The sequence below is a fragment of the Salmo trutta genome, chromosome 33 (assembly GCF_901001165.1).
Source record: "Salmo trutta chromosome 33, fSalTru1.1, whole genome shotgun sequence".
Taxonomy (NCBI): domain Eukaryota; kingdom Metazoa; phylum Chordata; class Actinopteri; order Salmoniformes; family Salmonidae; genus Salmo; species Salmo trutta.
In genome coordinates this window covers 7,391,063-7,416,468 of record NC_042989.1, presented here as the reverse complement: position 1 = coordinate 7,416,468, position 25,406 = coordinate 7,391,063, and the positions used below count along the sequence as shown (strand labels likewise).

The following is a 25,406-nucleotide window of genomic DNA, read 5'->3' as shown; positions in this document are numbered from 1 at the left end:
GTTAAACTGACAGCCTGAATCTCTCAGACCCAGAGGGTCACTGCAGGGTGGGACATCACACGGGTGACACTGAGGATGCATCCCAACTGACAGCCTATTCCCTATATAATGCACTACTGTAGGACTCTGGTCAACAGTATGTGATATGTAGGAAATAGGGTGCCACTTGGGATACAAACACTGTCTTAGTACCAGAAGGTCACTGCACGGTGAGACAGAACATAGTTGACAGTGCATTGACGGTGCTTCCCTCACAACTGGTACAGAGAAGATGCAAAGGGATGGGGAAGGATGGTGGAGGAAGACAGGATTGATTGAACATATATTGCGATAAGTTCCCTTGGAAGAGGGACTGTTCAGTGGAAGATATTTACCTCCTTAGTGTGCAAATCACTGCAGAGATTTCAAAATGGCTGGGGTGCCTAAAGCTGCGCAGCGGAGATACAGAGTTTGTGCCAACCTGTCACTCAATCATTTGAACTTTTTTGCTATTTTTATAAAGGGACATAAAACTAAAACTGAGGGGGCTAAGCCCCCTTTTCCCCCCTCGTGGATCTGGGCCCGACACTCACTAAGGGCTGAAACCTTACTTGAGATATGCATGAAGAACTCAAACTTCTGTGGAAATTATTCCATTAACAGCAATGCATGATTTACAAAAGCTAGAGAAAGTTCACATTCATCCCTCAATGTCTCCTCCACACTGGGCCCGTGGCAGACCTGGACAAAGTACCACACATATAGTATAAGTCCACTACCTTCAAATCTGTCCTCAATATGAACGTATCTCACTCACAGACACTGATCTCCCCAGAGAGGGAGCATTTATTTACTTTTATAGATGACCACAGAACTGAAGGCCACGGAAGTGTGAATTTAAAGGCTGATTACTGTCTCCACCGGCACACCAGGAACATAGGTTAGAGATAATTCAGATAGGTATACTGTTTATAGGCCTCATTTATTCCTCTGCTCTCAGAGGAGTCACAGGAGAATGTGTACACACACACACTACAGTATACTGTGTACACATGTAAAGGACGTCATGCTGCTTGCTTAGCGAGTACCAATTCTTCCAGATTCAGCCCATACCTGGCACAAACTCAGGACCTCTGCCTTGCTAGCACACATGACCGCCCTCCTGAAGCATCTTACCAGTCAGCGCCACGTGAAAAGCTAGCTATTCGCCGGTGCAAGACGTGACACTTCAGGCTGAGGAGTACATTTCACACATCCCCATGTGCTACACACACAAAGACTCACAGCACAAGACTAATGAGGAAAACAGCCGAGCCATGACCTGGATCGGTACCGGATCATGTAATTGCAGCCATCAGTAGAAAAGGTGGCAAAGAGCCAAAGTGGACTACAAGTCTGTCTGATCTTCAGTGCGGGCAGAGCTTGGCTAAAGTATAAATGACCTTTCACTAGACTAGAGACTCGTTAAAAATAGATGCTAGAATAGAAGCTTCATGAAATGGAATGTCGGAGGTTGACAAAATGTCTGAGGATGAGGGATGCAACTTACTCCAGTAACGTATATCATTTTGGAATGTTAGCGATATAAAAGCTATCCCTCAATGTTCCACATCCCCTAAACAAGCGATTTGATATGGGACACAATACATTTTGTGACAAACAAATTGCAGTATCATCACCACAGAATTTGTTCTCAAGGGTAACATTCAGTGTTTGACTTTTTTATTTATTATCCAGCCTACACGTGTCCCTTCCAAATTAGGGCCCAACTTTTGTGAGAGCTGAGGACACATTTTGGTAGAAAATAACTCAAAGCATCGATGATATACTCTCTACATAATTTGTGTATTTCTCCCAGAGAAGACCGTAGCATCACAGATAAAAATGTCTTACGTGATAAAGAGATGCGATAAGACTGATAAAGCAACAAGATACAAATAAATAATCAAATACAAGGCAATCGTTTTTTCAACAACAATTCAATGTCAATTGAATGTATTTACATTACACTTTTGTGCAAAAACACATGGATTCAAAAGACTTTACATTATGAGCTGATCATTTCAAGGCACATATAATATATTACCATAACATTATTTTTTGCTGAACAAAAACTGAAATAGCTGCTTAGTATCCAACTATCTTGACAGATGTGCTTGTTGATCTTTCATTCTCAACTATACAATGTACAGTTTCCTTATGCTTTAATTTTAGTTTTTGGAAAGCATACAATGCAAACTTATGACCTGTGCATGATTTGCAGAGTCAAGTCCATGAGAAAACAAATCTGTTTTTGAACAGCTTGGGAAACAATCAAAAGGTTCAACAAAGTTCATAACTACAGTAGCCTACTACCATTTCATGAACAGTATTTCCAAGTTGTGGTGATTGACCACTGGCCAAGAACATAACAGAGTGTTGTTACTGAAAGAAATACTTGAATCAGAGGCCGCATGTATCAAGCATCTCAGAATAGGAGTGCTGATCTAGGATCAGTGTAGCCTTTTGTATAAGATGACAGAGGGGGACATGATCCTAGAACAGCACATCTAATCTGAGACACTATATGTATACCAGCCCTGGAATCCATGCAGCCATTTGACCAACACTTCTCAACACTGTGTTCATAGAAATGTGTCTTTGTTATGTAGATGAAATGATGAAAGAGAGACACTCACTGCAGTATTACTTACATAGGCAGAACTACTATTCAGTAGTCAGCAATGTCCAAGCAAATAAAAAGATAAAGAATCATGAATGAATCATTGACAATCATGAAAGATTCTGCCCTCTTGTGGTACATTTGCATGAACAGATTCTCTCCCTCTTTCCCTCTCTCTTCCCCTCCCCTTCCTCCCTCCTTCCCATACTCTCTCCCATTCTCTCTCAAATCCTTACTGTGAGAAAATATTTATCTCCAAAGATCATTTCCTGAATGGTTGGTTCTCTCTGTCACATTGAGTTGCCACATCAAGTCTCTGACATAAACCCTATTTGTTTTAATTTCCATTGCCAAAACATGGGATGTAGCTATATCTGTTATGGACATTGTGCATGTTAGACTCATTACTGGCTAGGCTATTTTTATAGGAATGAGTAGACCGTCTGACTATCATATGACTTCCACATGGCCCAATCTTTATGGAGCTCAAAATATAAGATGATGAGAGAAAGCTCTGATTGTAAAGAACTGGCTGCACAGAACCGAGTAACACAACTTTGAGAAATCAATAACTTATAAATCAATTAGCATTTTTTTACTAAGGGAATATAAAAGTTAGCTGAATTCAACATTATAGTCCAGCCGGTGTATAAATTACATTGCAGACACAGAGGTCTTTGAAATATACTGTTCAGTGTACTGTATGTAGTTAAGTGTATTTGTTAATACAAAGGGGGTTCTATAACACTCTGCTATGCAAAACCATCATGTACGGCAAAAGTCTGCGTCTGCTTGAACATTGTTCTTGCAGTATACTGTGCTATTGCTTCCCAGAGGGCAGTCTCTGAAGCCAATGCCCCCATTAGGGGTATAAATGGGCTGTATGCGGTAGTCTCCCTTGAGGAGCTGCTCGTTGTTCAGGGACGCTATCTGGAAGCTGGTCTCAGTCATTTCCAGTATAGAGTTATCCTTTTTGGTTCCTGCCTCGCAGTAGTCGTCTTTTCTCCTGCCCTTATTGTATTTCCACTTGGCCGAGGACGACCGACCCTTCTTGTGCATGTGCCAGCAGAATATGCTAAGGAGAAGCACCAGAACTACGATCACGGCCCCTCCGATAAGGCCAGCCAGAAGAAAGGGGGAACTGGGGTCCTGCTGGGTGGCCTGCTCCGGCCCCGGTGGCCCTGTATTATTACCTAGGCCATAGGAGACCGGCTTAGTCACAGCCTCTGAACACACTGTATCATCCTTGGGCCGGTAGTTATTGAACGCATCCAACGGGATGACACAGATCCGGTAGGTGGACTTAGGCTTGAGGTTGACCAACCGTATGCCCCGGTGCTCCCCTCCCACCATCCTCTCCCTCACTGTGTCTCCCGACAGGCTGGGACCCATCTTGGCCCAGGTGACCTTGTAGGCTGTGACAGGAAAGGAGGCCACCCAGCTGACGTGGATGGCTGAACCATTGAGTATGGTGAACTTGATCTGCAGGGTCTCCCGCTCAGGGACCAGGGGCGGCAGGTTAGTCCTCTGTTCCCCATCTCTGGGAGGGGAGGAGGGGACGAGAGGGGGGTGATGTGTGGGTGAGAACGGGAGCCTGGATGGGGGAGAGAGAGACTCCGTGTCTGAGGGGTAGCCTGTGGAGGAGGGAGGGAAGCGGGTGGTGAGGCCTTTCGAGGTGGGGGGCAAGTGGGTGGGCGGCAGGGCAGCCGTGGTGCTGCGAGGGCACTGGATAAGCTCGGTGTTCAGCTCTCTGATTACCATGCCCCGGACAGTTTCGGGCTTCTGGCACATGAAGCCGCGCACATTGAGGGAGACTGGCAGAGACTTTAACCACAGTATGACCCAGTTAATGCTGCAGTCACACAGCCAAAGGTTGTTTCGAACAGTGAGCTGTCTGAGGCTGACGAGGCCATCAAAGACCCCCTCTGTCAGGGACTGCAGCTGGTTGTTGGAAATATCTAGCCTCTCCAGCTTTCTCAGCCCCGCGAAGGCCGTCACAGGGATCTCATTCATCTGATTATCCTGAAAGTTCAGCTTCACCAGAACGTCCCCCGGGAGCAGCGGGGGCGGGTAGGTAAGGGAGTTCCGCGCCAGAGACAGCTCCCGTAGTGTCACCAGGTCCTGGAAGGTTCCAGGGGCCACGCCCTCGTCTGTCAGCAGGTTCCCGTCCAGCAGGAGGCGCTCTAACCTCGTCACATTCCTGAGCGCCTCCTCGGTGATCACTGCAATCCGGTTCTCGTCCAATCGCAACTCTTTGAGGTCCTCAGGGAGACCAATAGGGACACTGCTCAGGTGGTTCTTGGTGAGGAAGAGCATCTTGAGGCTGACGGCCTCCCTGAATGCCCCTTCTTCCACCCCAACTGTGGAGATGGAGTTATCGTCCAGGTGGAGCTCCTCCAACCACAGCAGCTGAGCCAGCGCGGCCCTTGAGATGGTTTGGATGTTGTTCTCCTGAAGGTGCAGTACCCGTACGTTCTTGGGCAGGTTGATGGGAAACTCGTCCAGCTGGTTACCATAGAGATAGACAGTCTCCACGGAGGCGACGTTGTGAAGCTCCGAGGGGAAGCCGGCATTGTTGATCTGGTTGTTGTGGAGGTAGAGGGTCTTGTAGCCCTCTCCAATCCCTAGAGGCACCGAGGTCAGGCTCCTCTCGTTGCAGTAAACAAAGGTCCTGTCACAGCGGCACTCCTCTGGGCAGCTTGAGCCGGACGCCTGAGAGAACTGCATGTGCAGGCCCAGCAGTATGGGTATCCATGGCCGGAGGAAAGAGGCCCAGTCCTTATTCCAAACACGCAATGGATGTAGCTCCATTATAAAAGATAGGTCAGAACTGACCGAGATGTCGTTAAAAGAACGACAAATGACAATCACAACAACCAGTAGCAAAAAAGAAAAAAAAGAACAAAAATAGTAAAAATCCACCAGAATAAAAAAGTTCTGTAACCAGCTGTGAATGCTTAGTTCGCTGCTCCAGCAGTAAGCAGTGGTGGAGCGGCAGCAGCAGCAGTGCTGGAGGAGGCCTCTGGTGGTAATTCCTCCGTAATTGCCTGTCCTAAGCGTCCCAACACAAGAGCAATGGTCTCATTAAGCAATGTGCCTCCTTCACCGGCCGCCATCCACACTCACTAGCTCGCTACGGGGATGATAGCAAAGCTCATCACATTTTCACTCTAGGTCAGCCGCCGCAGTGCACTGTAAGGGCCAATTTAAAATGGTGGCTACTAGAGAGCCATGTATGGTACACTCAGGGTTATCATCGGAGAGACCCCTCCTCCTCCTTCTCTTCCTCTCTCTCTGTCTTTCACTCTCTCGTTGTTTCACTCTCTCACGTCACACACGGCTGGGCCCAGACTGATGCTGCCTCCGTTGGAATTGACATTTGGATCCAGAGGCCTATTTTCAAAGAGACAAATGAAGAAATCAGTGGGATGATCTTAGAATGCATGCTTTCCCTCTAAATAAACAGAAAGGAAGACTTCAATTTCTATCCCTCAAATACAAAGTGAAGCATTGGAAATTAGAGAGAACAGACTCAACATGAATTGACTTATGCATCACATCTTGTGAAGCTTATCTTTCAACAAAAGTTTACCAGACTGATGCTTTTCAATGATATCATGTTGACAGACTAGTGCATGGTAAATCTGATAGACACACTTATTTCATATCCCTCACCAGACATGTACTGCAGCCGTGGATGTTATATAGAACAGTGAACGTTGAATAATGCTCTTGTTGTAAAAATAATGTAACACTTTACATTACAGTTTCCTTACAGCTGTAATTATGTCATGAAACAGCTGGCCATTGTGATTTGTAACATAGTTGTACAAATGAATCACAGGTAGAAGTGTCAATGAAAATGTCCATGAAGCATTGTAGGTTTAATCCAATTGTGGCCATATAATAATGGAACAATGGAAACATTATTGTGTGGAGTTGCGCATTTTCAGTGTTGTGAATAAGTATTTTCCCCCTTTCTAATTGTCTCTACATTTGCATATTTTTGATACTGAATGTTATCAGATCTTCAACCAAAACCTAATATTAGATAAAGGTAACCTGAGTGAACAAATAACACAACAATGATATACTAATTTAATGTATTTCATAAACAAATTTATGCAACACCCAATGCCCCTGTGTAAAAAAGTAATTGCCCCCTTACACTCAATAACTGGTTGTGCCACCTTTAGCTGCAATGACTCCAACCAAACACTTCCTGTAGTTGTTGATCAGTCACTCACGTTGCTGTAGGGGAATTCTGGACCACACTTGCATGCAGAATTGCTTTAATTCAGAAACATTTGTTAGTTTTCAAGCATGAACTGCTCGCTTCAAGTCCTGCCACAACATCTCAATTGGGACTAGGTCTGGTCTTTGATTAGGCCATTCCCAAACATAAAATGTGTTGCTTTTTAGCCATTTCCATGTAGACTTGATTGTATGTTTTGGATCATTGTCTAGCTGCGTAACCCAGCTGCGTTTCAGCTCACAGACAGATGGCCTGACATTCTCCTGTAGAATTCTCTGATACAGAGTAGTTATACTTTGATTCATCTGTCCATAGAACATTTTTCCACGAGTCTTGATGATCGTCAAGGTGCTTCCAGGTTCTTTTTGGCAAACTTCAGTCAACTTTTTAGACAAGATGGGTCCCATTTTGTCTGGCAAAAACCAAACACTGTATTCCACTGTAAAAACCTCATACCAATGGTCAAGCATGGTGGTGGTAGTGTGATGGTTTGGAGATGCTTTGCTGCCTCAGGACCTGGACGACTTGCTTTAGAAGGAACAATGAATTCTGCTCTGTATCAGAGAATTCTACAGGATAATGTCAGGCCATACATCTGTGAGGTAAAGCTGAAGCGCAGTTGGGTCATGCAGCAAGACAATGATCCAAAACACATTTTATTTCATTTTTTACCTTTACTTAACTAGGCAAGTCAGTTAAGAACAAATTCTTATTTTAAATGACAGCCTAGGAACAGTGGGTTAACTGCCTTGTTCAGGGGCAGAACAACAGATTGTTATAAATATATATATTTTTTAAAATATTAACCTTGTCTGCTTGGGGATTTGATCTTGCAACCTTTTGGTTACAAGTCCAATGCTCTAACCACTTGGCTACCTGTCACCCCAAAACACATAATCAAGTCTACATAAAAATGGTTAAAAGCAACACATTTTAAGATTTGGAATGTCCTTGTCAAAGTCCAGACCTAATCCCAATTGAGATTTTGTGGCAGGACTGGAAATGAAATCAAAATTCTTCCACAGCGAGGTGAGAGAATAAATAACAACAACAGGAAGCATTTGGGGTGGCAGGTAGCTTAGTGTTTAGAGCATTGGGCCAGTAACCAAAGGTTGCTGGATCAAATCCCTGAGCTGATATGGTAAAAATTTGTTGTTCTGCCCCTGAACAAGGCAGTTAATCCACTTTTCCCTGGTAGGCTGTCATTGTAAGTAAGAATTTGTTCTTAACTGACTTGCCTAGTTAAATAAAGCTTTAAAAAATGGTTGCAGTCATTGGAGCTAAAGGTGGAGCAATCAGGGGGCAATTCATTTTTCACACATGGTGTTGCAAAACTTTGTTTATTAAATAAATAAAGTAAGTATAATTTTGGGGGGTTGTTTGTAAACTCAGGTTCCCTTTATCTAATATTAGGTTTTGGTTGATGATCTAATAACATTCAGTATAAACAGGGTTGGCTAGGTTACTTTCTAAATGTAATCTGTTACAGTTACTAGTTACCTGTCCACATTTTTTTATCAGTAGCGTAACTTTTGGATTACCCAAACTCAGTAACGTAATCAGATTACATTCAGTTACTTTTAGATTACTTTCCCCTTCAGAGGCATTAGAAGAAGACAAAAATGTATGTTACCAATTGAACAACATCTACAGTATTGCAGAATAAATCAATGTTAAGTTTACATAGCTGGCCATATATGGATGTTACATTTTACTTTATGGGTTGGTTATGTAGGCTTCTTCTAACCCGTCGCTTTCTACTACATATAATAATACGATTCATAAATTCTCTTAAGAATCCGACCCCTTTTTTAAATTTTCACCTCTAATTACATACTCAAATCTAACTGCCTGTAGCTCAGTACCTGAAGAAATGATATGCATATTCTTGATACCATTTGAAAGGAAACACTTTGAAGTTTGTGGAAATGTGAAATTAATGCAGGATAATATAAGACATTAGATCTTTGAAATGCAAGAGAAAGGCATACATTGAGTTAGGATTCTATGTGTAATTTTGATGTTATTCAAAAGATGGCAGCAGTATGTGTGCAAAGTTTCAGATTGATCCAGTGAATAATTATTTCACTACACAATATTTTGTATCAAGTCAGCCAGGAGTTTGCCCAAATGTGCCAAATTGGTCAATTTATACATTTTCAAGTACATAACTATAGAGAACATATAAAATGCTATGGTAATAAAAAAAATGACTGCTGTATCGGGAGCCAGATTGCAGTGGGGTCAAACTGTAGAACCCAGTTCCTACATTTGAATAAATGTAAATGTGAATAAACACTGTACAGCCTATTTGGAGAAAAACAAACTTCTATTTTGGGTTCTCATGGAGTACGACAGTTGAACTAAGCTCATGAGGCATATAAATTATATTCCTCAAGAATCAATGGACATAGATATCTATATCCATTGATTCTTGAGGAATATAATTTATATGCCTCATGAGTTTAGTTAAACTGTTCAACTAGATATATAAATATATCTATATATATATATATATATATATAAGTATATATATATATATCGCTGCAGATTGCTGTGGTAGCCATGCTGGTTACGTGTTCTTTGAATTCTAAATAAATCACTGACAGTGTCACCAGCAAAGCACCCTCAAACCAGCACACCTCCGCCTCCGTACACCTCCGTATACCACCCCTACCTTGTCACAACACATTGATTGGCTCAAACGCATTAAGAAGGAAATCAATTCTGCAAATTAACTTTAAAGAAGGCACACCTGTTAACTGAAATGCATTCCAGGAAACTATCTCATGAAGCTGGTTGATAGAATGCCAAGAGTGTGCAAAGCTGTCATCAACTTAAAGGGTGGCTACTTTGAAGAATCTCAAATATAAAATTAATTTTGATTAGTTTAAAACTTTTTTGGTTACTACATGATTCCCTATGTGTTATTTCCTAGTTATGACGTCACTTTTATTCTACAATATAGAAAATAGTAAAAAATAAAGAAAAACCCTTGAATGAGTAGGTGTGTCAACTTTTGACTGGTAATGTATGTACTATACCAGTCAAAAGTTGGGACACACCTATTCATTCAAGGGTTATATATAATTCTATATCATTTTATAAGTCAAAAAATGGATGTAGCAACTGCAGATTGCTCCTTTTTAATTCTATAAAAAGTGTGCGAGTTTCAGCATGTGTCCATTAGGCCTATGGATTCTTTTTTTATCAGCATGAATTAAATTGAGCAATAAAAGCCCCACTTTTATTCCATAGGCTGGGATCCGCACTATGCAGCTGTTGCAAGAGCGCATTTTTCACTGGCTGTCCACTGGTTTCAAAAACAATGATTGATAAACAGCTTAAACTTCTTGAATTCAACCATTATTGGGTTCAAATACACATAAAGATTTGTGAACAGCCATCCACAACAACCACAATCTATAAGGCGCAAATAGCTAAATGAGAGAGCTGCGTTGTGATTCACATCAATGCGCTATGTAGATATCAATAATAAGTGATATCCATATCGCCGTAGACTACACCACTCCTGTCATCCTTACCTCCAAGCGTTTATTGAAGTTGGATACTCTTTGGATGCCGACAGCAGTCGCGCCATTGGAAGACATAGCATGGACTGTAGCCTACAAAAGCCTATTCCTTTTCTTTTCTCGCGATCCATCGAACACATTTGGTGTGTCATCATAGTGGTCTCTGACTTGTGGTCAGACTCGCTCAGGTGGAACAAACGTAAATTTGCAAATTTTTTCAATGCTGATTTAAATGTCATTGAAAAAACAGAGGAGTCTCAACAATTTTTCCTTCGCAAACATCCTTTCTGAATTAAAAATTAATAATTTTCAAAAGTATCCGTAATCTGATTACAATATTTTGGCTGGTAACGTAACGGATTACAGTTAGTTTTTTTGTAATCCCTTACATGTAACAGATTACATGTAATCCGTTACTCTCCAACCCTGACTATAAAAAAATATGCAAAAATAGAGAAAATCAGAAAGGGGGCAATTACTTTTCACTGCACTGTACATGCAATTGCCAAAATTAAGAAAATACCAACATAAAGTGTCTTAGGGCATTGGGCCACCAGAACAGCTTCAATGTGCCTTGGCATAGATTCTACAAGTGTTTGGAACTCCATTGGAGGGAAGCGACACCATTCTTTCCTGAGAAATTCAATAATTTGGTGTTTGTTGATGGTGGTGGAAAACGCTGTCTCAGGCATTGCTCCAGAGTTCAATTGGGTTGAGATCTGGTGACTGAGACACACACGTGCTCAGATAGGCTCTACCTGTGCAGAACACATGCCCCTTTGCTGGTGGTATAATCCCCCCCCCCAATTTCTTTTTGTATTATTATTATTTTTCTATCAACTCACTGCCCGCAAGTCGTCATAAAGTTTGCCACCCCCCACCCTGTCCCGGTTGCCCCTTTTTCCCAATATGCCCTGTACAGAGATTGCCCGCTCGGTATCCAAACATGCATGGCTTGAGACATGCGGTCACCGGTCGAGTATGTGTAGCTAAGTACCCAATTTAAGTATCAACATTACTGCCACAGCAGCATACCATTTGATTAACACTTGATAACACTTGATTTAGCCTACATAATCAATATTCGATCTGGTTGGCTGATACGTGCAGCAGAGAGAGGCAAAAAGACATAGAGACGTAACAATCAGTAAAAGAAATAGAGCTAGCTAAAGAGACGATTTACATGAGTCATCAACATCAATGATCAGCTGATTGCCCACCCTCTTCTCCTCATGTCAATCATGTCTATAGGAGGCACTGTAACAACACCGAACAAAAATATAAATGCAACATGCAACAATTTTAAAGATTTACAGTTGATATAAGGGAATCGGTCAATTGAAATAAATTCATTAGAACCAAATCAATGGATTTCACATGACTGGGAATACAGATATGCATCTGCTGGTCACAGATACCTTAAAAAAAGGTAGGGGCCTGAAAAACACTCAGTATCTGGTGTGACCACCATTTGCCTCGTGCAGCGCGACACATCTCCTTCGCATAGAGTTGATCAGGCTGTTGATTGTGGCTTGTGGAATGTTGTCCCACTCCTCTTAAATGGCTTAAATGTGAAGTTGCTAGATATGGTGGGAACTGGAGCACGCAGTCGTACACGTTGACCCAGAGCATCCCAAACAGGCTCAATGGGTGACATGTCTGGTGAGTACGTAGACCATGGGAGAACTGGTACATTATCAGCTTCCAGGAATTGTGTCCAGATCCTTGAGACACTGGATGTGCATTATCATGCTGAAACATGAGGCGATGGTATCTCTGTGCATTCAAATTTCCATTGATAAAATGCAATTGTGTTCAATGTCCAAAGCTTATGCCTGCCCATGCCATAACCATGGGGCACTCTACTGACATCAGCAAACCGCTAGCCCACACGATGCAATTCAAGCTTTCTGCCATCTGCCCGGTACAGTTGAAACCGGGATTCACCCGTGAAGAGCAGACTTCATCAGCACGCCAGTGGCCATTGAAGGTGAGCCTTTGCCCACTGAAGTCGGTTACGACGCCGAACTGCAGTCAGGTCAAGACCCTGGTGAGGACAACGAGCATGCAGATGAGCTTCCCTGAGATTGTTTCTGACAGAAATTCTTCAATTGTGCAAACCCACAGTTTCATCAGCTGTCCGGGTGGCTGGTCTAAGACGATCCCGCTGGTGAAGAAGCCAGATGTGGAGGTCCTGGGCTGGTGTGGTTACATGTGGTCTGCGGTTGTGAGGCTGATTGGACATACTGCCAAATTCTCTAAAATGACGCAAGAGGCGGCTTATGGTAGAGAAATTAACATTCAATTCTCTGGCAACAGATCTGGTGGACATTCCTGCAGTTAGCATGCCACTTGCATGTGCCCTCAAAATTTGAGACATCTGTGGCATTGTGTTGTGTGACAAAACTGCACATTTTAGAGTGGCCTTTTATTGAACCCAGCACAAGGTGCACCTGTGTATTGATAATGCTGTTTAATCATCTTATTCATATGCCACACCTGTCAGGTGGATGGATTATCTTGGCAAAGGAGAAATACTCACTAACAGGGATGTAAACAAATTTGTGCACAAAATTTGAGAGAAATAAGCTTTTTTTGCATATGGAACATTTCTGGGATCTTTTATTTCAGCTCATGAAACATGGGACCAATCCTTTACATGTTGCATTTATATTATTGTTCAGTGTAGCTTGCTTACAATTTGCGATGATGAGTGAGTGCATTGTTGCAGAAAGAAATAGGCTTATGTAAAACGTTCACTACAGAGCTAATTGTTATGTTAACAAATTCAAGACATTAATTATGAAAGTAAAAAACTAAATTGAATCAGGGGGAATGCCCTTTTAGCATTTTGAGCACCTGCCTCGAGAAAGGGCTGCGGGTGCACACACGCACACACACATTTGAAACTCGCGATGCACCTTTGAGACCCCCTCATTTAAACTCACTGAGATCTCTTCTTCTAGCCATGGGAGCCAAAATAATCGGCAACTGGGCATTTTTATACATGACACTGAGCATGATGGGATCTTAATTACTTCATTAACTCAGGAACCAAACCTGTGTGGAAGCACATGCTTTCAATAGACATTGTATCCCTCATTTACTCAAGTGTTTTCTTTATTTTGGCAGTTAACTGTACATTTTCAACTTTTTAAAATGTATAGAATAATTTTTTGCTGCATGTGCTGAAGCTGGCAAGAAATGCTGAATGAAACAATCAGAGTGAGAGAGAGAAATAAATAGAAAAACAGATGCATACATAAATTAATAAATAGATCAATCAATAAATAAGTAAAGTAAATTGAGTCAGGAATAAAGAAAACTCCCAAATGACTTTTGCATAGTGGTGAAGGGAGTGATGCTAAAGAGATCACTGGCTCTGTGCACCCAAACTTGTAGAGGGCATTGAGGTGTTTAATCTGTCAAATGCCACGGTGATGGACAGAGATTTGCTCCACTGCACTCACAAGAAGCACTGCACAGTCCTCCAATAGTAATGAGAGAGAGAGAGAGAGAGAGAGATACACATGAAGAATTACATTTCATAATATGTCTCTCTCTCAAAACACACATACATGCATGTACACATACACATCAGTTCTATTTAAATTCAAAATGTTGTGATTCAGTTGTTTTAGTTAGAGGGGGAACAGAATCTTGCAACTGAAGCTAAAGCATGGGCAACAATACTCCAGTGAAGTTGATTTGCCTATATATGCCGTTGATGACGATTATGCTCTAAAACATAAAATGGAGAGTTGACATCATTCCAGATACAAAAGAGCATGTGGGTCATTCTTGAATTACAGTGGCATTTGGGAAAAAAATATTTGGATACATCCTATTCTAAACCAACTAATATGGTAGCTTAATGATGTTTAATAATTTGACCACAATGATAACAGTGTGCCACCGGTTAGAGTAATAACATCAATGATGGTAACACCAATGAGACATTTTAGGAAAATTAGGGGTCACAAACGCTAAAACCTAAGGTTATCAATACTTTAAACATCTTTTGCTAAAGTGGTATGATTAATCATTTTTCTGACAATGTTATTGCCCTTCATTTAAATTGAGTAAAACTAAGTGACACTTTGGATTTAGACACACCAAATGATCAATGGAATCCTCAAATGTATGACATACTAAAAAGGTGTGATTAGCTAATCATTTTCTTTAATATAGACCCCTCCTCCGATAACAGTTTGCCACTGGAGAGAAGACTCAAGGTCCCTGTATATCTTTGTAATGAGTGATTTTCAAGGCGCTAACACCAATGACATAGAACTGAGGGACACACATTATACTCGTCATTTTTTATTTATTTAAATTGCCTTTTTTGTTCAATTGATCTGTACAAAATATGAAAAACTTTTGTTCACTTTCTAACATTCTAAATAATTGATATCTCTAAATCACCAAAACACTACAACTCTACAGATCACTACTAGGACAAGCCAGTTTGCTTGCCCTAAGTACTTTAAACGATGAATAAGTATAAAGTCTTGTAGTAAAGGACTTGCATTATGTTTTATCATTAATAAACAGTCCAATATAAACAAAAACATGTTTGATGTCTAACTATTATTCATTTTCATGTGTTGTTTATGGTTGCAAATGCCACCGCAATTCAAGAATGACCCATGTAAGACAATGATTCACATTTAAACACGAGTGGACTAATTCCAGTTGTATTCAAGCAGTAAAAAATGTACTTGCAATCCACCTCCCATAACTGACAATATCTACATTATGCAACCTCAAGCAGTATCAATATTTAAAGCTGAAGGGACTGAACAGGGGCGTCATGCACCCCAAAAAATCTGAGGGGAAAAATAGTACTTGAGGATGGCTGGGGGGTAGTCTGGAGGGGGCTAGCCCCCCCCACTGAAGTTGAAGAATTTAGCATTTTTCAAACACCTGAAACTGCTTTTTACTGCAATCTATAGCCATAATCATTATGCTTAATTCTATGTAAAAAAAAAAGTATGTATATTTTTCTGCATATCTAAGCATACCTCTTTAGCTGTCTGTATCCTCATGACTGGTGGTTCTTTTTTTAAAGAAGCTAAATATGTTTCTCTACATCTCTGCTAAAGTCTGGATTAATGGTTGAAAAGAATGAGTCTTATTCAGTACATTACGTTATTGCTTGCTTTTCTTAAGTCTTCCAACCTTGCCAGCATGCATGCCAGCTAAACTAGTTAGGGAAGCTAGCTACTCTAACTCGATTGATAGCCTGAAATGACCTCTTGGTAGCTAGTTATGAGGTTTGGAGATCGGGATCCTATTTGGGCTAGCTAAAGCCAACTTCATATAATTGGTAGGTGGCTAGTAGTGTTACAGGGAGAGAAAAAAACTGGGCTAATCTGAGGGGGCATGTGTCCCTGTGCCCCCTATGGGCATGACAACTCTGGGACAGAGCTCCAGATATGACCACATGAATTATAAAGGTAGAGAAGAGAGATGGGGACAAGTAATGACATTACACCTGGCTGGCTGTCATTTCCTCAAATGTCATTGAAAATGTCCAAGACATTATCTGATAATATAGTATAACCCTCTACTTTTTACCCTGCCAGGACAGGAGGAAGCGAAGCCTGGCTGACAACTAGTGTTCCTCAAGGGTTCTTTGGGAAGGATGATGGAACGATGTGGAACCATACTGACCCAAAGAACCCTTTGAGCCCTTTGGTTGCTTGCTATTCAGAAAAGGGTTGTTTTTTTCTTTTGGTGATAATTAAAATGTCGGGGTGGCAGCTCATTGAAATATTTTGGGATGTGGTTTGCCCACAGCTTTTTTGTGTGCATCCTTGAGTCAGAGTGTCATTCCAGTTGATCTAATCTGTTGTGTTTTGCTATTATATGACTAAATGATTATAGATGGTAATGGTGTTTTAGGTAACCCTCACATGTGGCCTTCTGTCACTGGTGAGCTATGGACTAAATCAGTGTTTCTAAATTATCTTCTTGCTGGCTAACAGAACCTTAGAACCTTTGTAGAACCTTAGAGATTGAGAATTTTTTTTTTTTTTAATAGAACCATTCTCAGTAAAGGTACTATAGACAATGGGAGGCACACATTACTACATAGAGCCATGGCTACATAGAACTCTATTCCACAGACACGCGTACACATGATAAGACGCACTCTACACATGTGCACATGTATGTTGTACTGTAAATATGTGATGGTGGAATGGTGGCCTGAGGGAATACACTGTATGTGTTCAGTAAGGTGTTATGTTATGTAATGTCATGTAGTATTTGAAACTGTATGTAACTGTCTTATGTTGCTGGACCCCAGGAAGAGTTGCTGCTGCCTTGTTAGCAGCTAATGGGGACCAATAATACATACAAATATTATAAAGAACCATTAAAAAGGGTTGAAACCATAGTGGCACCCTTTTTTGTGCTATATAGAACCTTTTTTTATAGTTCTTTATAAAAACCGTAGGAAAGGGTTCTTCATAGCACCACAAAGGTTCCATTTAGAACAGTACGAGCATGGTTCCTTATAGAACCTTAAAAAAAACGTTTCTATGTAGCATCAAAAAGGGTTCCACTATTGTTACAAGCCAAATAACCCTTATTTGGCACTATATAGAAACATTTGTTTTTTGTGTAACACGGATCATCAGCTTCTGAACTGGATAGTGAATACCTAACTCTGCCCCTAATCCAGGTGAAGCACCGGACTGGCAACATCTTTAAATAGAATCCTGAGCCGATGTGTCAATATAGCCAGCAATTTAAATAAATGTCAGTTACAGCTGCCAATAGCAGCGTAGGTAAAAGTTCCGTATCATTACCAATTTGTCACGAACCGCAGGTGAATTTCAAACGCTGCGCAAAAAGGGAAAATCGAGACTCAGTGCCAATAGATTTGATGTCTGAAACGGCTCACTTGAAGTACCTGATTTGAAATCAAATGGAAAATACATATAAAGTACGTTTAAAAAAAATATGCAGTCAGTGTTTCATATAGGCTTGTTTTCCATGTCGAAATAAAATACAAAACAATAGACTATATTGTGCATAAAACATAAACCATATGCGTGAAATCAAATTAATCCTATTTTAGCTAAAGTTTTAAAATATATGTATATTTACCACCGTAGTGTTATTAGGCTATAGTGGACAGCGCTGTAGGTATTTAATAACGCATATCCAGATGTCAGCGATAAAACTGGTTTTAGGCAGTAAGATGGTCTTACTTCACCTTTTTCAGGAATGCTGAACGTCGTTTTATTGTATATCCATGGGGCATGGTGAACTATCCTTGGTCCGTTTCCCCCGTAAATGACACCCAGTGCAGGCGTTCACTCTGTCAGGCTTTCAGGCTTCCACATCTTGACTGGTGTACTCCAGGGTCCTAGCGGCTCTGCCCGAGAATTCCCCGAGGCGGGTGGTTGTTGTGGAGGGCATGCTGGGGGCATGCTGGTCCGGGCAACGATTCAGTTTATCCGCGGTATGCTCCGTTACTCCTGTACTCCGCTGGCGATGCCACAGCAGCAGTTCTTCGCCTCCCGGGCTGGTTCAGAGGCGCCACCAAGTTCTGCGCTGCCTTCAAAAGATTAAAGGATTACATTAGGCGAAGAGATGGGACTTTTGTCTCCCACCCCTTCATGTACACCCGAAAGAACCGGCTGCGCGCAGTTCTCAAGAAAGCAGTCCGATCTCCTAGTCATAAATGACTAACATTGAATTGTTTATTGCTAATGCAAGAATTGCCTTTTCCCCTTGAAACCCATGGGAGACGTTAACTGTAATGAATTCAGCTGATAGCGATCTTTCCCAACTGCTCGCTCTCTCTCTCTCTCTCTCACTCTCTCTCACACACACACACACACACACACACACATACTCTTCCTCACACCCTAGCGCACGTGCACACACATAAGCGTTTCTCACTCTGTCTCTCCCACCATTTCAAGATGACTAGCTGTCCCACACTACACGCTAAAGAAATGTGTGTTCCTCAATATTTTTTGGGGAAGGGTGATGGTTCTATGTGGAACCATAATGACTCAAATAACACTTTGAGCTCTTCAATGGTTCTTTACAGTTCACAAATGGCTTCTTTGCTCTTTTAGTGATAATTCAAATGTAGGGGAGGAGGCTTGTTAAAATATTTTATGGTGTGGTTTTCACATTGGTCTTTTTGTACAACCATAAATGAGAGTGTCATTCCAGTTTATGTAATGTATTGTGTTAGGCCAGATTATGATTTATTATGAAGGACTATGGCAAGTGATGTTGGTTTATGAAAGACTCACGTATGGCCTTGGGCCAATTGAGAATGGTTGGTTGACTAAATCAGTCAGTGTGTTTCAATTCCCTCTTCAGGGACCCCAAGCTGTTCCAGAGGTAGCTCATGAACAGTTAAATTCATGATTTTCATTTAATTGGATGATGTTTGAAGGAAACCAGATCAAAGTATGACGACCTAAGTATGAAAAATGACTGTTGTTTCTATATTGATTAAGGTTGATAATAAAGTTACTGGGCCCCTTCCCCATGTCAAACACTTAGATGAATTATCAGGGTGAAAATGTGACATCACTCATCATTTTAATATACCAATGGTAACATGATATTATCTTACCTAATTTAAATTTGCACTTGCAACCAACATCGGAGAAGGCATGTTTGTGGAGAGGCATGGTTTATATAGCTAGATAGGGACTATACTGGTGCCAAAATTGGACTGTAGGATGTCAGCAAATATAATTAAAAGTTGATCTTATTCATCTATGTCAAAGATACTTATATGTTTGTCCTTTCATCTGTGTCTGGTTTTAAATACAGTTGAAGTCGGAAGTTTACATACACCTTAGCCAAATACATTTAAGGTCAGTTTTTCACAATTCCTGACATTTAATCCAAGTAAGAATTCCCTGTCTTAGGTCAGTTAGGATCACCACTTTATTTTAAGAATGTGAAATGTCAGAATAATAGTAGAGAATGATTTATTTCAGCTTTTATTTCTTTCATCACATTCCCAGTGGGTCAGAAGTTTACATACACTGAATTAGTATTTGGGAGCATTGCCTTTAAATTGTTTAATTTGGGTCAAACTTTTCGGGTAGCCTTCCACAAGCTTCCCATAATAAGTTGGGTGAATTTTGGCCCATTCCTCCTGACAGAGCTGGTGTAACTGAGTCAGGTTTGTAGGCCTCATTGTTCCCATACGCTTTTTCAGTTCTGCCCACACATTTTCTATAGGATTGAGGTCAGGGCTTTGTGATGGCCACTCCAATACCTTGACTTTGTTGTCCTTAAGCCACTTTGCCACAACTTTGGAAGTATGCTTGCGGTCATCGTCCATTTGGAACACCCATTTGTGACCAAGCTTTAACTTCCTGACTGATGTCTTGAAATGTTGCTTCAATATATCCACATCATTTTCCACCCTCATGATGCCATCTATTTTGTGAAGTGCACCAGTCCCTCCTGCAGCAAAGCACCCCCACAACATGATGCTGCCACCCCTGTGCTTCACTGTTGGGATGATGTTCTTTGGCTTGCAAGCCTCCCCCTTTTTCCTCCAAACATAACAATGGTCATTATGGCCAAACAGTTCTATTTTTGTTTCATCAGACCAGAGGACATTTCTCCAAAAAGTACAATCTTTGTCCCCATGTGCAGTTGCAAACCGTAGTCTGGCTTTTTTATGGCGGTTTTGGAGCAGCGGCTTCTTCCTTGCTTAGCGGCCTTTCAGGTTATGTCGATATAGGACTCGTTTTACTTTGGATATAGATACAAATGTACCTGTTTCCTCCAGCATCTTCACAAGGTCTTTTGCTGTTGTTCTGGGATTGATTTGCACTTTTCGCACCAAAGCATGTTCATCTCGAGGAGACAGAACGCGTCTCCTTCCTGAGCGGTATGACGGCTGCGTGGTCCCATGGTGTTTATACTTGCGTACTATTGTTTGTACAGATGAATGCGGTACCTTCAGGTGTTTGGAAATTGCTCCCAAGGATGAACCAGACTTGTGGAGGTCTACAATTTTTTTCTGAGGTCTTGGCTGAATTCTTATGATTTTCCCATGATGTCAAGCAAAAATGCAATGAGTTTGATGGTTGGCCTTGAAATACATCCACAGGTACACCTCCAATTGACTCAAATGATTTCAAATAAACTATCAGAAGCTTCTCAAGCCATGACATAATTTTCTGTAATTTTCCAAGCTGTTTAAAGGCACAGTCAACTTAGTGTATGTAAACTTCTGACCCACTGGAATTGTGATACAGTGAATTATAAGTGAAATAATCTGTCTGTAAACAATTGTTGGAAAAATTATCTGTGTCATGCACAAAGTAGATGTCCTAACCGACTTGCCAAAACTATAGTTTATTAACAATAGATTTGTGGAGTGGTTGAAAAACAAATTTGAATGACTCCAACCTAAGTGTATGTAAACTTCCGAATTCAACTGTAGTTACTGGCTAACTAGTTTTCAACCAGCATGGAACAAAAGGGGTTGTTCAAAACTGATGCTGTTGTCAAGTGAACACAACCGTCAGTGCTGCTGTGAACTGCATCACAAAACGTGCCAAATGGTAGAAATAACAAAAATGGTATCATTGATGCAATTTCAATGTTGTATGAGTTGCATTGTGTATCACCAAATTAGTTTCACACTATTTAATTAGTGATGTTACGTTTGAAGCTCCGAGGCATGCATCAAAATTGCTAAGCAGTTAACTTCGAAGCAGTGTCCCTATGCGTGTATTGCTTTATCAGAAGTATGTCATCAATGATGTCTGAAGCTTCGTTTGATCACGTGCTTTTTAAACCGTATTTTGCAAAATGCGAGATCCCACAGATTTTGCCATGGTTCCGGTGCTTTTTTCAATTCCAAGCTGCTTTTCAACACCAAACTCTACTGGACACCGTACTTACAAATATAGTTAGGATTTTGTACAAAAACTTTCATCTGACTGGTAGTTTGCAGGTAGATTAGGGAACTATGGAACATTCAGGGATATGAGGTAAAATCCAGTTTATGACACAATATTTAGAAACCACACTTTCTGCACTGTTGTTCAAATACTTTGTTTTATTTAGTATATGTGACCCGTTTCAGAAAACTAGGCGTATGTCGCAAGTCACGACATCACAGGAGAGCCATTTTAACCCTTTTTATTCAATTTATTTTGATCATAATGTGTTTTTTTTGGCAGAAATGCCTCCTGGAACATGTGAACTTTCATGTGCCTTAACAAACTTGTATGCCATCTGTATATACGAATACAATTGTTAAATTACGAGCCTTGTTTGTTAAGCTACAGAAAAAGGCAGTAACATTCCCACTAGCCATGATTGGCTGAGATAATGAGTGGGCTGGACATGCAGAGAGAGGAGTTTGAATTGGTCTGCAATATAGAGGCCTTAAGCATCCTAAATAATAGCATAGATTACATTTTTTGTCAGCTTGAAGGCAAAAAAGGGAAGTGTGATGTAAACCTGGTATTCCAACTGATAATAGACTACTAAAGCTACAGATTTACCTCTGCACCATTGAGTATTGATAGAAACAGTGGAGAAAGAAACATCTATCTAATAGTCATACGCTGCTATTCAATGTGCATCGTGAACAGATAATGAAGCTCCAAGTAATTAACTGTTTTCCGGCACAATTTGGTGAAAGACTCAGATTCCCATCACTAGATTTTACAGAAACACTGCTCACTGCATCCAAGTTGCTTGACATAGGCGTTTCAAAGAGCTGTCAGTCTTTGACTGGTGAACTCAGCCTGTCTTTTCAAACTTCCTGGTAGTTAGCCATGAGAGAAAAAGTACTTTTCAGAATGACTGTTCATGACCTTCTTATTCATCTCCCACGTGGCATGTCTCTTACATTTTCCATTTGAGTCATTTAGCAGACGCTCTTATCCAGAGCAACTTACAGTAGTGAGTGCATACATTTTCATACTTTTTCGTACTGGTCCCCACTGGCATTGCAAGCGCCATGCTCTACCAACTTAGCCACACGGGACTGTTGTGATGCGTGCGCACACGCACAGGCTCCAGTATAGACTATATGGCTTAAGAAGCATTCTGCACTGCTGGAGACATTAGAATCCCATGGCATGAGTCATTTGGATACATCCAAATACATTAGTATTCTAATAATTTCCAAGACTGATCCGTATCCATTTTTCCTGGATTGCTCAGTACTGATTCTTGTCCACATAGAAACATTCCGTTCTAAAGCTTAATGTCCAACAGTGTACATCCCTTTACCACAATACAGAGAAGAGATGCTTGTCTGTATTACCATCATTTCTGGATAAGGCATTCAATCAGCAATTTCAATGGCAAATATCCATGAATCATAATTCAATAGCATTATCTTTGGCATTTCCCTGGCATAACACAGTTAAATGCCCACTCATGTAGTTTTACCAGATATGAAGCAGCTATTTCCCCTGACCATGATGCTGCTTTGCCAGACCAATTTACATCCCCACATGACCCTGTCTGGAAATGGTTGCCATTGCTTTTTAATTACTGGTATCAATGCAGATACAATTGCATCATGTCAAGGGTTAGAGAAGGGGGTAATGGATAGGGTATATGATAACCAATGCAAAAGGCAGACTGATGGATCAATATGATAAATGTGACCCGTTTCAGGAAACTAGGCATATGTCGCAAGTCCCGACTTCACAGACGAGTAAAACATTTTTTTTAATCAAAATGCGTTTTGCCAGAAACGCCTTCTCAAACATGTTAACTTTCATGTGCCTTAATAAAAGACTTGTATGCCATCTGTAAATACAAATAAAATAGTTAAATTACAAGCCTTGTTGGTTAAGCCACAGAAATAGTTGGCAACCTTCCCACTAGCTATGATTGGCTTAGATAATGAGTGCCGAGAGAGGAGTTTGGATTGGTCTGCCATATTGAAGGCTTCTGTCTATTTGAGCTCGTCAGTCTGTGTTGGTAATCCAGTCGAATGCAGCTTTAAAAAAAATGTATTGTGTAGTGGAGCTGGATAAGTGTTGCTCTCCATTTTCTGGAGGATCAAGTTTTGAAATCAGTGGAATTAGAGTGTGATAGCTAAAGAGATGGAGAAAACACCTGTTTTTTTAACTAACTCTTCAAACTAAGGGCAACCATCGTATGGCATTCTTGACAGGGAGACGCGTCCATGGTAATGTCTGCAGGTAAAATAGTCTAGCGTTAGCTAGTTACAATTTCATATATTACACGTTTCTAATTTTGACAGAAAGTGGTTTCATTTCAATCTAAAGTGTACTGTTAGCTAGCTAGCTAATGTTAGCTGGCTGGCTCCCTAGCTGACGTTATTATTTGTTTCCCAGAGCGGTTTGCTTTTTTAGTTAGAGTCTAATGTTAGCTAGCTAACATTGGACCTGGTTGGTTAGTGCCTAGCACTGTGGCATTGTTGCCACCATGTTCATTGTTGTTTAACTAGCTAACATTAGCTGGCTGGCTCATTATCTAACGTTACGTGGCGTGTGATCTTAAACGTTGTTTTTTCTAGCTAGGTTCATTGTTTACCTAGCTAGCTAGCTATATGTCTTAAGCTAAAGTGTACTGTTAGCTAGCTAGCTAAGGTTAGCTGGCTGGCTCCCTAGTGGACGTTATTATTCGTTTCCCAGAGCTGTTTGCTTTTCTAGTTCGAGCCTAATGTTAGGCAGTGTTGGCACTTTCTTCATTGTTGTTTAACTAGCTAACATTACCTGGCTGGCTCATTAGCTAATGTTATATGACGTGTGTACAACACCCGTTGAATATGGCTGGTGTCTGCAAAAAAGCGCTTCATATTATCCAGAGGTAAACAAATCCTCGGCCAGAGAGTCAAGTGTTCGCTCCAAGAGCGAAACGAGATGGGTGGAGCTAAAGCTTAAGAGGGTGTGAACGATGCTGAATGGGTGTAGACAAAGAAGAGCTCTTCCAAAACATTCAAAGGTGATTTTCTCAGAAGTGAGTTTACAAGTCGATCAAATTTCAAGCAGAATACTTTCCCATTGTTCCTCAAATGCAATGTATGATAGACCATTTTGTACCTCTGAGTCTCTACTTTTATCCATTGTAAAAAAGACAATTTCACATTTTTCTACATAAGACCGAATCCAGGTGGTGAGTTACAAATATGTAGATAACAAACGCGCATGCATGCACACAAATACACACAGGTCTTTAACCTGTCAATATCATCATTAGTATTTTATGTCCACTGCCTCTATGTGACATTATCCGGAGCTTTGTGGCTCTAAATTCAACTGCCAAACACCACATCTGCTCTCTTTCTCCGACCACTTCCATAATTAAAATGATATCTAAATCTGGCTGTTGGTTACTAAATCATGAAATGATGGGCCATATCAGGCCCTCACTGACAATATGTCATTTATGGTGGTTTATTTGGGTGGTGTTGGTATAATCTGAGTTATAATGAGACTATGTAGCCTACAGAATTAAAGACTTAAAGGGACAATCTGGGATTGGTAGGTTCATTTTTAAAACTTTTAAATTAATGATATTATAACTTGTTGTTGTTTGAATTTGTTATTGCCCCTTTAAGTACAGAGGCAGCTGCTAAATGAACAAACGCAGTGGTGCTGAACACATGTATTCTAAGCACTGTCTGATATTAAATACATGTATTATTTACTCTCTAACTCAATACAGGAATGCAGAATGATTCTATAGAATGATTTCTGTCTTGTTAAGTGTTCCACAACTGGAAATGAAACATCATCAAGCTGGTATTTGTACATTTCATATAGACCAATATGGCACTTATTTGAGAGACTACAGGGTTTGAGGTTGAAAAGGAAGATCTGTGACAAAGGTTGTATGTGAATAGTGAAATTTAAGCCATTGTATGTCGGCTATATGCAGTGAGTCAGGTGCTGCAAGTTCAACATGCTATATGAAGGTGGCAGTAGTGTACAGGATTGTACCACATCTGGAGTCATGATACAGTATG

At 40.8% G+C, this 25,406-nt stretch overlaps 1 protein-coding gene across 4 annotated transcripts in view; it reads right to left on the bottom strand.

Moving 5' to 3' along the window:
- Positions 1-1,687: 1,687 nt before the first annotated feature.
- si:dkey-87k14.1 (leucine-rich repeat transmembrane protein FLRT2) overlaps positions 1,688-25,406 on the bottom strand; it is a 61,399-nt gene continuing 37,680 nt past the window's right edge. For 3 of the 4 annotated variants that reach the window (XM_029729665.1, XM_029729662.1, XM_029729664.1), the window contains one exon: positions 1,688-6,034. In XM_029729665.1, coding sequence (XP_029585525.1) covers positions 3,407-5,452 — 2,046 coding nt within the window. In that variant the 5' untranslated portion in view covers positions 5,453-6,034 and the 3' untranslated portion in view covers positions 1,688-3,406. Of the gene's footprint in view, positions 6,035-17,657; positions 18,955-25,406 lie in introns of those variants that run through there. The other variant, XM_029729663.1, reaches the window with a different exon arrangement.